The following is a 15789-nucleotide window of genomic DNA, read 5'->3' as shown; positions in this document are numbered from 1 at the left end:
GGTATGTCTCAAGATTCCCTGCATTCTGTTCTGAGAATGCCTATCTTCACCTTTCATTTTCTAATAAAGTTGTTTCTTTCTTCGCTAAAACCTGACTCTTTTCTAAACATGGTCAAGAGATTAGAAGGTCCAAGTACAGGTCTCCTCTGTCTCTGGAGAGACCTCTTCATACCCACTTCTGGTGACATGAAGATAACTGTGGTATTGCTTACATGAAGTTCTAAAAGTAAAAAACTAATTAGAACAAGTAGTTACTTCTGGGAGGCTGGAGCAGGATTGGCAGGGAAGAGAAAACGTTTGGGGATGCCAGTAATATTCTCTTTCTTTATAGGGGTTTGGGTTACACAGATGTAGGTATATATCAAAATTCAGCTAAAGTGGAGTTAAAATTTAATTGTCTATGAATTTTGCCTCAAAAAAATACTGTAAAGAATCATCAAAATATAGTTAATTGGGCTGGGGATGTGGCTCAAGCGGTAGCGCGCTCGCCTGGCATGTGTGCGGCCCGGGTTCGATCCTCAGCACCACATACAAAGATGTTGTGTCCGCCAAAAACTAAAAAATAAATATTAAAATTCTCTTTTGCTTGCTCTCTCTCTGTCTCTCTTAAAAAAAATATATAGTTAATTGTATTCATGATGAAGAATTTAGAGGAAAGTGTATTGATGTCTGGAATTTTTTATTTGTTCTTATTAGTTATACATGACAATAGAATGTATTTTGACATATTATACATATATGGAGTATAACTTCCCATTCTTCTGGTTGTACATGATGTAGAATTACACTGGTTGTGTAATCATATATGCACACAAGAAAATAACGTCAATGCATCCAAAAAATAAGAAACCAATTGAAGAACAGATGGACATATATGGGGAAAAACTGGTAGAATAAAATGTAAACGATAAAATCTACATGTGGGTATAGAGGAATTCACTTTAGATTTTTTTTTCAACATTTTGTTTGTTTACATTTTTTCATAATAAAATGTTGGGGGAGAGGGAGAAAGCACTATTTTGAGGTTAACAGAATATTATTTTTTACTTTTCCCCCTATTTTCTAAATTCACTATAATGTGCTCTATCTTATAAATTAAACAGTTTTAAAAGAAAACAAACCAATGGAATTTACTTAAATAATTTCAAGACAAGTTTCATATCCATTTTAAAGTCAATAAATTATTCATTATTTTTTAACTCACTATAATATAATTCAGCAAATCACTGGTTTTGAACTGATTAAAAAATTTTAAAGCTAATTAAATGTGCTATTAAAAAGTTATTTTTTTCTTTTAATGCCTTATATTAAACTTCTCTTATATTCAAAAACCTCCTTGTATCACTCTGTGTTAAACTGTAAAGACACATTGTTTCTTAGATTCTGTAATAACTTACCAGGACAGTATTTCTTAGGAACTCTGAATTGGCTGTTTACTTTCAAAAGTGCTTTAACTTTAGAGAAGCATAAGATTATGCCAGGTGCTAGTCAATTGTGTCCTGTTAATTTCCAAAACAAACAGAAGAGAGTGCCATGCAAATTCCATTACACACACTTAACCATTAGAACCAGGGTTTATTAGCTTGACACTGATCCAGGAATAATGGTTTCATTCCTCAATGAAATAAAATAATGTGCCACATAACTGAGCAATGCGGAACTTCTAAAAAATGTTGTCATGTTAAACATAGTCATACTTTTCAATTTCCATTATGCCCAAACAAAGGTCATTTGCTGTAGAGAATTCACTACGGGCATGGAGAATTCTTACATGGGCTTCAAACTTACCTCATTGCTATATCATATGATTCTGGATGAATACAAGTCTGATCCAGAGGATTTGGCTTCAGTACAATATCCATTGTAGTTTTGCTCTTCTTTTTGCCTTGCTTCTCACTTGTGACCTCTCCTGCTGAAGATTTTACAGCAACCCCTTGAATTTGGCTTGAAGATTCAGTTTGCTGACTATGGCAGTCATTTAAAACCCAGAATAAAACAAATTTTAAAAAGAGGAAAGGTTGGGCAGAAAAGAAAAGACACTTTAATTAAAGGCATGTTTATTTATCTGCCATAGAAATATACACTAACAGCAACCATTCACTTCACAGAAACTATCACTTATGTGTTTAAACCATTGTTAAAAGATCTTTCTGTTAGTTAAAGCCAAAAACATTCTTAACTGATTCAGTCTGTGCAATTGGCATTCTACGAGAGAACAGAAAAATGCAAATAATATGATGATGATTTCTCAGTTGAAGAAAATCCCAAGTTTTCAAAAGAACCTAGTGAGTACAGAATAAGATGAATGGAAAAAAGACTCACACCTGACGTAAATAATTTTTTAAAAACCTAAAAATCTTTCAAGAGAGTAAAATGACAAATTGCAGGCACCTTTCACTTTTTATTTCTTTAAAAAAACTATTGGACTTTTTGAATAGAGTGTTCAAAAAACATAAAACAAATAGAGAATTATTTTATCATCAATTTTATTTCTGCCTTCAGGATTTTGTGATCTACTTGGAACTTCCACCACTCCATTGTTCTGCAAGACTTATCCATGTTCTGGTACTTAAAACAGTTTCTCTTTTTACATTTAATCCATTTGGAATTTGAGTATAACAAGTAAAGTGGGATTACAGCATCCTTCACACATATCAAACTTTTGATAGTTGTCATAATGCCATTTATGGATAATTTATCAACTCTTCCCCAGTTTTTGAATTGTTACTTTTATTATAAACTAAGTTCCAACTACATTTCAGACTCTATTCTGTTTTATTTATTCTATATCAAAACCACGTTTAAATCATTAGTATGTTTATTATTAAGCTTTACAATATATCCTACTATCTTGTGGGGCTGCTTTCCCTTTAGTCTTTTCTAGAATAAAGATTATTTTTTCATATAACCTTTATTATAATTCTGTCAAGAGAAAAAATACATGTCAATAAGTTAAGTAATCCCACAGGAGCAGATACATAAAAGCTATTTTTTTCATAATTATAAAATGCTAAGAAGTTTATCTAATTTCTTTGTTTTTGTGCTACCAGGATTAGAAAGTAAGAATTTAGGAGGAGGGGCTGGGGTTGTGGCTCAGTGGTAGAGCACGTGCCCAGTACATGTGAGGACCTGGGTGTGATCCTCAGCACCACATAATTAATAAATAAGTAAGTTAAAAAAAAAAAGAATTTAGGGGGAATGCCAGGGAGTGAGTGATACTGGCCAAATTATATTGTTATATTGTGTACACGTACGAATATGTAACACAAATTCCATCATTATGTATAATTATAATGCACCAATAAAAATGTAGAAAAAAAGAAAGTAAGAATTTAATTTAATTACATAATTGATAACTAATGCTAAGGGAGGAGTTATCAGCATGAAGTAGTCAGTGCTAAAGCATATTTGACACCTCATCTCAGACCATTTCTTCCTACTACACTATACTCTAATCATGCTAGCCTTCATGTTGTTTCTCAAATATACCAAAGTTGGTCCTACCTTAAAATTCTGCACACTCACTATTTGCTTTCTCTCTGATCCTCTGATCCTGGCCCCTTTGTTTCATGTAAAACTCTACTGAAGTAACTTTTAAATAAATAACTCATCTAAAGCATTTGCCCTGCTCTCCAACACAATGTCACATCTTTCTGTTTTAATTTTTATAGCACTTATGTACTATCTGAAGCTATTTATTTTACTAGTTGATTATATTTTTCAAACTTCATGACTCCATGAGAACAGGGAATTTGCTGACTTCATAATTGCTGCATTCCCAGTGCCTAGCAAAAAACAGACACTCGACACATACTGAATGAAGGCATAAACAAGGGGCATCTAGAATTTATGTCAGTCATAGGCTGAGTAACCATCAAAAGAGAGAAGGAAGAAAATAGTATGAGAAATACACTTTTATAATCACCTGCAAAATGTTCGAATATAATCCTGGTTAATTCTGATGAAACCAGCACACTGTTGGAAGGATTTTGGACCCAGCCCTTTCACTTTCTTCAGCTGTTCTCGGTTGATAAAGGGTCCATTTTTCTCTCGCCATTCAATAATATTTTTGGCTCTGTTGGCATTGAGTCCTGCAATGTGCCTAAAAAAAAAATAAGTAGACAAAATGAATAAACTGGGAAAAAGCTGTCATCTAAAAAGATAATGATATAAAACATCTGGTCATAAAATCAATTGCAATTATATATTATATGACAAAAGTTAATACAAAAGGGCATTAAATCAAAAGGGCAAACAGGAAATAAGGACAACAGAATGCAAAAATAATGACAAAACCAGACGCTGTCAAAGAGGCTGGTAAGTGGTCAACACTGATATAAGGGAAAAAAAATTCTTTATAATAATTCTCAAATTCATCGTATTTCTGAATCAACAGAAAATTCTATTTCTATTTAGCTTAAAAAGACAGTCAGCAGTAGAAGTTTCAATAGCTATGATTATGTTGTACCATCCTTTTGTGGTGGTGGTGAGGATCTGTCTGTTTTCATTAAAGAGAACCACAGAAGGATACTTATCCATGAATGTTGACATTAGAATGAGAACAATTTCATTAGGTAGTTTGCTTGGTGTCAACTAAAACATTATTATTTCAGAGAATCTCAATTTTATTATGGAATTCCATATTTGGAATTATGTAATGTTTGTAGCCATGGCAGACAAGCAATACCCTTAAAACGTGAAGGATATTTTCCACTGTACCAGTTTCAGTAAAAAAGGTCTAGATCAGGGAATTTCATACTGCAATAGCATACTGTGCAATAAATACAAGACTACAAACAGAAAAAGCAGCTCTTCTGCAACCACAGTTAAAAAAAAGGACAGTATGTAAGATAAATCAGTATGATGGAAATTTTGTTAGGTAACATGTGGAATCAGGGTAAAAATATGGTGACCAGACGTTGGAATTTCAGAATTTTATCTTTTGGTTGATGCCAACTATGATCGATGCATGCAAGAGAATGAACTAGTGAAAAATACCTACACTCATGTGGGAAACAGCTCTTTTCCATGTTAACTTTATTTAAATTCTATTAGTGACACTAATGTACTCAATGGTTGCCATATGCTTTTCACTTTAAATTTGCAATATTAAAAATGATAATGTGAATTGTTATAATTCTTTCCTTAAATGACATCTTTCTCTCTGATTATCTAAAGCAATGTATAATCCATAGATTTTCTACACTTGACAACTTTACACATGTCTCTTGTTCTGCTGGAGTTTGGACTAGATAGCCAATTATATTCAAGATTCTATGATCTTCAGTTACAGATTTCTGTCTCACCTTAGCAAAACTTCTGAACAGATGTTAATATCCACTCCCACAAAGCTGACACATTCTTCTACAACACTATCCAGTGTGGCCTTGAGTAATGTCTGAGATACATCATGCTGAGAAGACAAAATCAAATATCAATCAAAAGCAAAGGAGATGCAGCTCTTGGACTATTCTGTTATTCTGCCTATACTCCTGGTAGCTATCTAACACAAGTCACAGAGAATTTCTTCATTCCTCTTAAATACACCTAACAGATTTAACAGACCTGAACTTATTGAATCTGTATGTTCTGATACACTAAGAATCATACAAATGATTTAAACATAAGAATACCAATATTTTTTCTTTATCTGAAATTCTGCCTAGAGTAGTCATTCTCAAACCGTAGCCTGCATCAAAATCACTTGTAGGGATTGTTAAAATAGAAATTTTTTATACTCAGTGTCCCATTCTTCTGGATCATTCCTTTACTCAAAGACATAGGTGTCAAAGTTTTCTACTCAGTATAGTTATGCTCTCAAGACTCTTGGTAATGCAGCATTTCCAAACAGAGCCATCCTCTATTATCTCTGAGATTTTCTTTTAAGCTTTAGATGGTCATTCTTGGAAGCTTTGATGATAGTACCCTATCTTAATCTTAACAGAAGATATCAACAGAAGAGATTTTGGAATACTTCAAAACTCCTATTTATTCCTTAAATGGTTACTGTTCAATGGCTTGGTAACTAAAACAGTGAAGGGCCTGCAGTTCAGTCATGTCTCTAGGGTTAACAACCAAGGAAATGAAGACACAATACCATAATTACCCACAGGGCCAACAGTAATCATAGGGCACCATTTATTTTAATATGCTTCCTGATTTCAGAGTGTTAAAAGGTGAGAAAATATGCATCTTACAATTGAAGAAATGCACTATTGCTTGGCTACACAAACCTGTTACTACAATTAATACACTTGATGTTATCGAAAATTCTAATTTTCTGATTGTTCTCCTGGTTATGAACTGTAGGTCAACATATTTCTCCAAATGTCTTAAGGAAGTATGAAAAACAATATAGTATAGTTCCCACATATCACAATTACATTTACCATTTAATAACAGAAGTTTATGCTCCAGAAGACTGAGAATGCAGAAGTGCTTCTGTATTTAAGAGGTAACCTTGTAACTATCCAGGCCAGAGCTAAAATTTTTGGATATAATTTTAAAATGTAATAAGCAAACATCATGATGAAAAAGAATAGAATGAACCTCATTCTGAGACTTCATTACTACTGAGCCATACCTTTTAAGAAGCTACACAGTGAACTGGAGATATAGCTCAGTGATAAGAGAGTTTGCCTAGCAAGCATGCATGAGCCCTGGGCTCTATCCCTAATACAAAAAAAAAAAAAAAAACAAAAAAAACACAAACCTACATAGTCTTTTCCTTGTCTAAAAAGAGAGATAAAAAGGTAGATTAACTATTTAAGTCAGTTTTTGCAGTTATTGGAACCAAAAGACCTGACAAGAACAATATAGAAGAGGAAAAGCTTATTTGGGCTCAAAATTTCAGAGGTCTCAGTTCAAAGATGGCCAACTCCATTGCTCTGGGCCAGAAATGAGGCAGAACATGGCAGAAGGGTGTGGCAGAGGGAAGCAACTCAGGAAACAGACAAAGCCAGCTCTGCTCATAAGAGACAATATATAAACCCCAATGGCATGCCCCCAGTGACCTACATCTTTCAGTCACACCGACCTGTTTACAGTTATTGCCAAGTTAATCCGTATCAGTGGATTAATGCACTGATAAGTTTAAGGCTCTCATTGTCCAATCATTTCACCTCTGAAAATTCTTGCATTTTCTCACACATGAATTTTTTGGGGACACCACACACCCAAACCATAACAGGAGTCATTAGAATAAGGGCAAATAATTATATAATTTGAAGCATACCAGATGATTAGGATAGCTAAATGAGTAAGCTATGGTTCCTGATGAAGACTTGTTGGTTGCCTCTGGCTTTCAACCCCCTTTTCCTCTTTCCAAACAGAAGTCTTACTGTATTCATATACCTAATCAACCTCTATAAGACCATATGCTCTGGGGAAGCTGCCCTGCCCCTATATTCTAGCATATGATAGTGACTGGTTCAAATCACTGGTTTTCAAACTGAGGGTTGGACCAATCATTGGATCATAAAATTAATTTACTGATATGCCAATAGCATAAAAAAATCAAGAAAAAAAATAGACAACATAGAGTATGTTGTACATATTCCTAATGTGTGGAATAAGAGTATAATGGATAAAATGGCCAACTGAGATTATCATGTGAGAGGAGGAAAACATAAATCGGCCAGGTATTTGGTTCATGGACATTTCCTTTGATTTTCTCTCATATTATAATCAATTTGCTTCACTGTCTGAGGAAGTGGTTAAATAACATTACAGAGTTATGGAGCAAAGTATATGAAAAGTATATTAACTGTTGGCAAAATACTAATTTGTTTTTCTGAATAAATGATATTTCATTTATTTATTTTATTTTTTTTTTAAATTTTTTATTGTTGGCTGTTCAAAACATTACATAGTTCTTGATATATCATATTTCATCCTTTGATTCAAGTGGGTTATGAGCTCCCATTTTTACCCCATATACAGATTGCAGAATCACATCAGATACACATCCATTGATTTACATATTGCCATACTAGTGTCTGTTGTGTTCTGCTGCCTTTCCTATCCTCTACGATCCCCCCTCCCCTCCCCTCCCCTCCCCTCTTCTCTCTCTGCCCCCTCTACTGACATTCATTTGTCCCCCTTGTATTATTTTTCCCTTTCCCCTCACTTCCTCTTGTATGTACTTTTGTATAACTCTGAGGGTCTCCTTCCATTTCCATGCAATTTCCCTTCTCTCTCCTTTTCCCTCCCACCTCTCATCCCTGTTTAATGTTAATCTTCTTCTCATGCTATTCGACCCTACTCTGTTCTTAGTTACTCTCCTTATATCAAAGAAGACATTTGGCATTTGTTTTTTAGGGATTGGCTAGCTTCACTTAGCATAATCTGCTCTAATGCCATCCATTTCCCTGCAAATTCTATGATTTTGTCATTTTTTAATGCAGAGTAATACTCCATTGTGTATAAATGCCACATTTTTTTTATCCATTCATCCATTGAAGGGCATCTAGGTTGGTTCCACAGTCTTGCTATTGTGAATTGTGCTGCTATGAACATCAATGTAGCAGTGTCCCTGTAGCATGCTCTTTTTAGGTCTTTAGGGAATAGACCGAGAAGGGGAAGAGCTGGGTCAAATGGTGGCTCCATTCCCAGCTTTCCAAGAAATCTCCATACTGCTTTCCAAATTGGCTGCACCAATTTGCAGTCCCACCAGCAATGTACAAGTGTACCCTTTTCCCCACATCCTCGCCAGCACTTGTTGTTGTTTGACTTCATAATGGCTGCCAATCTTACTGGAGTGAGATGGTATCTTAGGGTGGTTTTGATTTGCATTTCTCTGACTGCTAGAGATGGTGAGCATTTTTTCATGTACTTGTTGATTGATTGTATGTCCTCCTCTGAGAAGTGTCTGTTCAGGTCCTTGGCCCATTTGTTGATTGGGTTGTTTGTTCTCTTATTGTCTAATTTTTTGAGTTCTTTGTATACTCTAGATATTAGGGCTCTATCTGAAGTGTGAGGAGTAAAGATTTGTTCCCAGGATGTAGGCTCTCTATTTAACTCTCTTATTGTTTCTTTTGCTGAGAAAAAACTTTTTAGTTTGAGTAAGTCCAATTTGTTGATTCTAGTTATTAACTCTTGTGCTATGGGTGTCCTACTGAGGAATTTGGAGCCCGACCCCACAGTATGTAGATCGTAGCCAACTTTTTCTTCTATCAGACGGCATGTCTCTGATTTGATATCAAGCTCCTTGATCCATTTTGAATTAAATTTTGTGCATGGCGAGAGAAAGGGATTCAGTTTCATTTTGTTGCATATGGATTTCCAGTTTTCCCAGCACCATTTGTTGAAGATGCTATCCTTCCTCCATTGCATGCTTTCAGCCCCTTTATCAAATATAAGATAGTTGTAGTTTTGTGGATTGGTTTCTGTGTCCTCTATTCTGTACCATTGGTCCACCCGCCTGTTTTGGTACCAGTACCATGCTGTTTTTGTTACTATTGCTCTGTAGTATAGTTTGAAGTCTGGTATCGCTATACCGCCTGATTCACACTTCCTGCTTAGCATTGTTTTTGCTATTCTGGGTCTTTTGTTTTTCCATATGAATTTCATGATTGCTTTCTCTATTTCTACAAGAAATGCCGTTGGGATTTTGATTGGCATTGCATTAAACCTATAGAGAACTTTTGGTAATATCGCCATTTTGATGATGTTAGTTCTGCCTATCCATGAACAGGGTATATTTTTCCATCTTCTAAGATCTTCTTCTATTTCTCTCTTTAGGGTTCTGTAGTTTTCATTGTATAAGTCTTTCACCTCTTTTGTTAGGTTGATTCCCAAGTATTTTATTTTTTTTGAAGATATTGTGAATGGAGTGGTTGTCCTCATTTCCATTTCAGAGGATTTGTCGCTGATATACAGGAATGCCTTTGATTTATGCTTGTTGATTTTATATCCTGCCACTTTCCTGAATTCATTTATTAGCTCTAATAGTTTCTTTGTAGACCCTTTTCGGTCTGCTAGGTATAGAATCATGTCATCTGCAAATAGTGATAATTTAAGTTCTTCTTTTCCTATTTTGATGCCTTTAATTTCTTTCGTCTGTCTAATTGCTCTGGCCAGTGTTTCGAGAACTATGTTGAACAGAAGTGGTGAGAGAGGGCATCCCTGTCTTGTTCCAGATTTTAGAGGGAATGCCTTCAATTTTTCTCCATTCAGAATGATGCTAGCCTGAGGCTTAGCATAGATTGCTTTTACAATATTGAGGTATGTTCCTGTTATCCCTAGTTTTTCTAGAGTTTTGAACATAAAGGGATGCTGTACTTTGTCGAATGCTTTTTCCGCATCTATCGAGATGATCATATGATTCTTATTTTTAAGTCTATTGATGTGGTGAATAACATTTATTGATTTCCGTATATTGAACCAGCCTTGCATCCCAGGGATGAATCCTACTTGATCATGGTGCACAATTTTTTTGATATGTTTTTGTATCCGATTTGCCAGAATTTTATTGAGGATTTTTGCATCTAGGTTCATTAGAGATATTGGTCTGTAGTTTTCTTTCTTTGAAGTGTCTTTGTCTGGTTTAGGTATCAGGGTGATGTTGGCCTCGTAGCATGAATTTGGAAGTTCTCCCTCTTTTTCTATTTCCTGAAGTAGCTTGAAAAGTATTGGTATTAGTTCCTCTTTAAAGGTTTTGTAAAACTCTGCTGTATACCCATCCGGTCCTGGGCTTTTCTTAGTTGGTAGTCTTTTGATGGTTTCTTCTATTTCCTCAATTGATATTGGTCTGTTTAGGTTGTCTATATCCTCCTGACTCAATCTGGGCAGATCATATGACTTAAGAAATTTATCGATGCCTTCACTATCTTCTAATTTATTGGAGTATAAGGATTCAAAATAATTTTTGATTATCTTCTGAATATCTGAAGTATCTGTTGTGATATTGCCTTTTTCATCCCATATGCTAGTAATTTGAGTTCTCTCTCTTCTTCTCTTCGCTAGCATGGCTAAGGGTCTGTCGATTTTGTTTATTTTTTCAAAGAACCAACTTTTAGTTTTGTCAATTTTTTCAATTGTTTCTTTTGTTTCGATTTCATTAATTTCAGCTCTGATTTTAATTATTTCTTGCCTTCTACTTCTTTTGCTGTTGTTTTGCTCTTCTTTTTCTAGGATTTTGAGATGAAGTATGAGATCATTTATTTGTTGTTTTTTTCTTTTTTTAAGGAATGAACTCCAAGCAATGAATTTGCCTCTTAGAACTGCTTTCAATGTGTCCCATAGATTCCGATATGTTGTGTCTGTGTTTTCATTAATCTCTAAGAATTTTTTAATTTCCTCCTTGATGTCTTCTATAACCCATTGATCATTCAGTAACCTATTGTTCATTCTCTAAGTGATGTATGCTTTTTCCTTCCTTCTTTTATCATTGATTTTCAGTTCCATTCCATTATGATCAGATAGGATGCATGGTATTATCTCTACTCCTTTATATTGTCTAAGAGTTGCCCTGTGACATAATATATGATCTATTTTTAGAAGGATCCATGTGCTGCTGAGAAAAAAGTGTAACTGCTTGATGTTGGGTGGTATATTCTATATATGTCAATTAAGTCTAGGTTATATTGTGTTATTGAGTTCTATAGTTTCGTTATTCAACTTTTGTTTGGAAGATCTGTCCAGTGGCGAGAGAGGTGTGTTGAAGTCTCCCATGATTATCGTATGGTGGTCTATTAGACTCTTGAACTTGAGAAGAGTTTGTTTGATGAACATAGCTGCACCATTGTTTGGGGCATATATATTTATGATTGCTATGTCTTGTTGGTGTATGGTTCCCTTAAGCAGTATGTAGTTTCCCTCTTTATCCCTTTTGATTAACTTTGGCTTGAAATCTATTTTATTTGATATGAGTATGGACACTCCTGCTTGTTTCCAAAGTCCATATGAGTGATATGATTTTTCCCAACCTTTCACCTTCAGCCTATGTATGTCTTTTCCTATCAAACGCGTCTCCTGTAGGCAGCATATTGTTGGGTCTTGTTTTGTGATCCATTCTACTAGCCTGTGTCTCTTGATTGGTGAGTTTAAGCCATTAACATTTAGGGTTATTATTGAGATATGGGTTGTTCTTCCAGCAATATTTGTTTATTTATGTTACTAAACATGGTTTGTTTTCCTCTTTGATTATTTTTCCCCCCTTTACTGTCCTACCTCCCACTGTTGGTTTTCATTGTCATTTTCCATTTCCTCTTCCTGTAATGTTTTGCCAAGGATGTTTTGAAGAGACGGTTTTCTAGCTGCAAATTCTTTTAACTTTTGTTTATCGTGGAAGGTTTTAATTTCATCTTACATCCTGAAGCTTAATTTCGCTGGAAACACAATTCTTGGTTGGAACCCATTTTCTTTCAGTGTTTGAAATATGTTATTCCAGGATCTTCTAGGTTTCAAAGTCTGTGTTGAAAGATCAGCTGTTATCCTGATTGGCTTACCCTTAAATGTGATCTGCTTCCTTTCTCTTGTAGCTTTTAAAATTCTCTCCTTATTCTGTATGTTGGGAATCTTCATTATAATGTGTCTAGGTGTGGGTCTCTTATGATTTTGCACATTCGGCGTCCTGTAGGCTTCTAGTCTTTGGGATTCTGTCTCATTCTTCAAGTCTGGGAAATTTTCTCGTATTATTTCACTGAATAGATTGCTCATTCCTTTGGTTTGAAACTCTGTCCCTTCCTGTATCCCAATGACTCTTAAATTTGGTCTCTTGATGTTATCCCATATTTCTTGGATGTTCTGCTCATGGTTTCTTAACAGTCTTGCTGAGCTGTCTATGTTCTTTTCAAGTTGAAATACTTTATCTTCATTGTCTGATGTTCTATCTTCTAAGTGTTCTACTCTGCTGGTAGTATTCTCCATTGAGTTTTTAAGTTGGTTTATTGCTTCCTGCATTTCTAGGATTTCTGTTTGTTTGTTTTTTATAACCTCTATTTCCCTGTATAGTTGATCTTTTGCTTCTTGGAATTGTTTATGTAATTCATTGTTGAAGTGATCTTTCATTGTCTGATTTTGCTGTCTGATGTCTTCCTTGAGACTCCAGATCATCTGAAGCATGTATATCCTGAATTCTTTATCTGACATTCCATCTGCTGCAGCTATTACCTCTTCTAACGTTGAGTTGACCTGCAATGCTTGTGGTCCTTTCTTTCCTTGTCTCTTCATACTGTTCGCGTTCCTTTCTACTTGGTGAAACTGTTGTGCTATTGAATTTTCCCCCTATATATTTATATTGGTCTTGTATAGTTGCAAAGTCTCCCTCGAAGGCGCGGGCGGTGGCTCTGCCCCTCCTCCAATTGGGGCAATGTGCCTACCACGCCGGCAGGCCGCTGGGCCTGCTCTGCCGGTTGGTAGCAGGTCCGCCTACCTTGCAGGCACGGGTGGCGGCTCTGTCCCTCTGTGGGCCGCTAGGCTTGTTCTGTCAGTGGTCGCAGTTCTGCCTGCTTTGCAGGCGCAGGCAGCGGCACTGCCCCTCTGCAGGCCTCTGGGGCTGTACTGCCAGTGGGTCGCAGGTCCGTCTACCTTGCCGGCGCAGGGGGAGGGGGCGGCTCTGCCTCTCAGCAGGCCGCTGCTCCTCTTCTGCTGGTGGGTCGCAGGCCCGCCTACCTTGCAGGAGTGATTGGAAGCTCTGCCCCTCCGCGGGCCACTGGGCCTTTTCTGTTGGTGGTCACAGTTCCGCCTACCTGGCAGGCGCGGGGGGTGGGGGGCGGCTCTGCCCCTCAGCAGGCCGCTGGGCCTGCTCTGTGCGTGGTCACAGTTCCGTCTACCTTGCCGGCGCAGGGGGAGGCGGCGGCTCTGCCTCTCAGCAGGCCGCTGCTCCTCTTCTGCCGGTGGGTCGCAGGCCCGCCTACCTTGCAGGAGTGATTGGAAGCTCTGTCCCTCCGCGGGCCACTGGGCCTTTTCTGTCGGTGGTCACAGTTCCGCCTACCTGGCAGGTGCGGGGGGTGGGGGGCGGCTCTGCCCCTCAGCAGGCCGCTGGACCTGCTCTGTGGGTGGTCACAGTTCCAAAATACTAATTTTTCAAACAAGTTTAGTTACAAACATTCACAATATTTTTCCAAAAGTTTATTAATCAGTATAACATTTTTCAAATCCTCAGCAATTTGAATACTTTAACTGAGTTAGTACAAGTCACCCTTAAAATCATTTATACTTAGAAGAAACAAATAGTGAAGTAGGATTTATAGAGGTAAACTCAACTACTAGACAGAGAAGTGTTAATAGTATCAAATTTGAAGAAAATGTTGACTCCAACTTAGTAATCTTTGACTTGACTCTAGCCATTCTAATTAGAAAAGAACAAATTCTAAGACTTTTTAAAAAAAAGTTTTACAAATATGCAAAACTTAATGATAGATCTCAGATGTTTCTTAGTAATAATATTCTTGTAGATGACATCTTAAAACCTTCAAAATTTTAAAAAAAAACTGGAACACTCATAACTAGAATGGCTAACATGAAAAAAATGGAAAATATCAAGTGCTAGTAAGGATGCAGAACAACTAGAATGCTCAAAATATTATCATGGTAAGTAAAGAACATGTTACATCAGATGTTAAGTTTATGGAGGATTTATTGTGTATGGCTCAAATATAACTTCACATAAAAATTAAATCAGATATATTTATGCAATGTAAAAATGTATTATTATTCAATACATGTTAAACTATACAAGCTTTAAAGGAATAAAACTTAACAAATTCTGAGGAACACAGAAATTGCCAAAACTGACACAAGAAGAAAAGAAAATCTGAAAAAACTTAACAACAAGTAAAAAGATTCAATCAGTAACCACAAATCTCCCAACAAAATAAAAAGTTCAGATTTGGATAGCTTCATTGATAAATAATATTAATCATTTTTTTTAAAAAAAACTATTATCAATCTTTCTCAAATTCTTCCAAAAAGAAAAACAATAATAAAAAGGGGAACTCTTCCAAAGTCATCTATGAGGCTGGCATTACCATGACCCCAAAGTCACACAAAGATACCACAGGAAAACTTAGACCAATATCCTTTATGAATACAGGTGCAAAAATTCTCAACACAATACTAGCAAACAAATCTAACAACATGTTAAGTGAATTATAAGCCATGATATACATAATAGTGTATTCAGAATATATGAAATTTAAAAACCTATGTTTACATCCCCCCCACCCATCAGAAAATAATCCTTGACATTTTACAATTTTTCATTTTGAAATCATTTCAAATTTAAAAAAAAATATGTAAGAGCAATTCAAAGAACATCCCTATAGTTTTCCCTCAAATAAATATTTCAGTGTTTTTTCCAAATAACAAGAACATTGTCACACATATCCACAACACAACTGTTAAAATGAAGAAACGCATCAATGTAATATTATTATCTAATATACAGCCCATACTGAAATTTCATCAACTGTCCCAATTATACTTTATAGTGTTTTTTTTCTAATCCAGGATCACATATGGCATTTAGTTATCTTCTCTTTTTATATTCTTGTTAGGCAACTTCAAATATGGTTCCAAGATCCCCAAATCCTAGTATTCACAGACTTATATAATATATTCCCGCTGAGTGTGGAATTAATGACTCTTGTCTGAATCAATTCTAAGATTATCTTATGAATCAAAGATGTGAAAAAATATTTTCAATCTCAATCCAATTCAAATTTAAAAGAGCAACCTCAATCAGGTACCACTGTGTACTCACAGCATTGTTCTTATGTGTTCTGGACTACAAAAAAATTAATGAACAGCCTACACCCACACATTAAATTAAATCTTTTCCAATTT

General features: G+C 35.8%; 1 protein-coding gene across 4 annotated transcripts in view; it reads right to left on the bottom strand.

Moving 5' to 3' along the window:
* The window catches only part of Srbd1 (S1 RNA binding domain 1), a 280519-nt gene that overhangs the window by 29789 nt on the left and 234941 nt on the right, over window positions 1-15789 (bottom strand). For all 4 annotated transcript variants that reach the window (XM_058573455.1, XM_058573456.1, XM_058573458.1 and 1 more), the window contains 3 exons: window positions 5307-5413; window positions 3926-4102; window positions 1789-1965 (listed from right to left, as the gene is read on the bottom strand). In XM_058573455.1, the coding sequence (XP_058429438.1) occupies window positions 1789-1965; window positions 3926-4102; window positions 5307-5413 (461 nt within the window). The remainder of the gene's footprint in view (window positions 1-1788; window positions 1966-3925; window positions 4103-5306; window positions 5414-15789) is intronic.

The sequence above is a fragment of the Marmota monax genome, unplaced genomic scaffold, assembly GCF_021218885.2.
Source record: "Marmota monax isolate L192 unplaced genomic scaffold, Marmota_monax_Labrador192_F-V1.1 WCK01_AAM20220418_F8-fsc00015, whole genome shotgun sequence".
Classification (NCBI taxonomy): Eukaryota; Metazoa; Chordata; class Mammalia; order Rodentia; family Sciuridae; genus Marmota; species Marmota monax.
The sequence above is the reverse complement of the archived record's forward strand: the minus strand, read 5'-3'. Positions and strand labels throughout refer to the sequence as shown.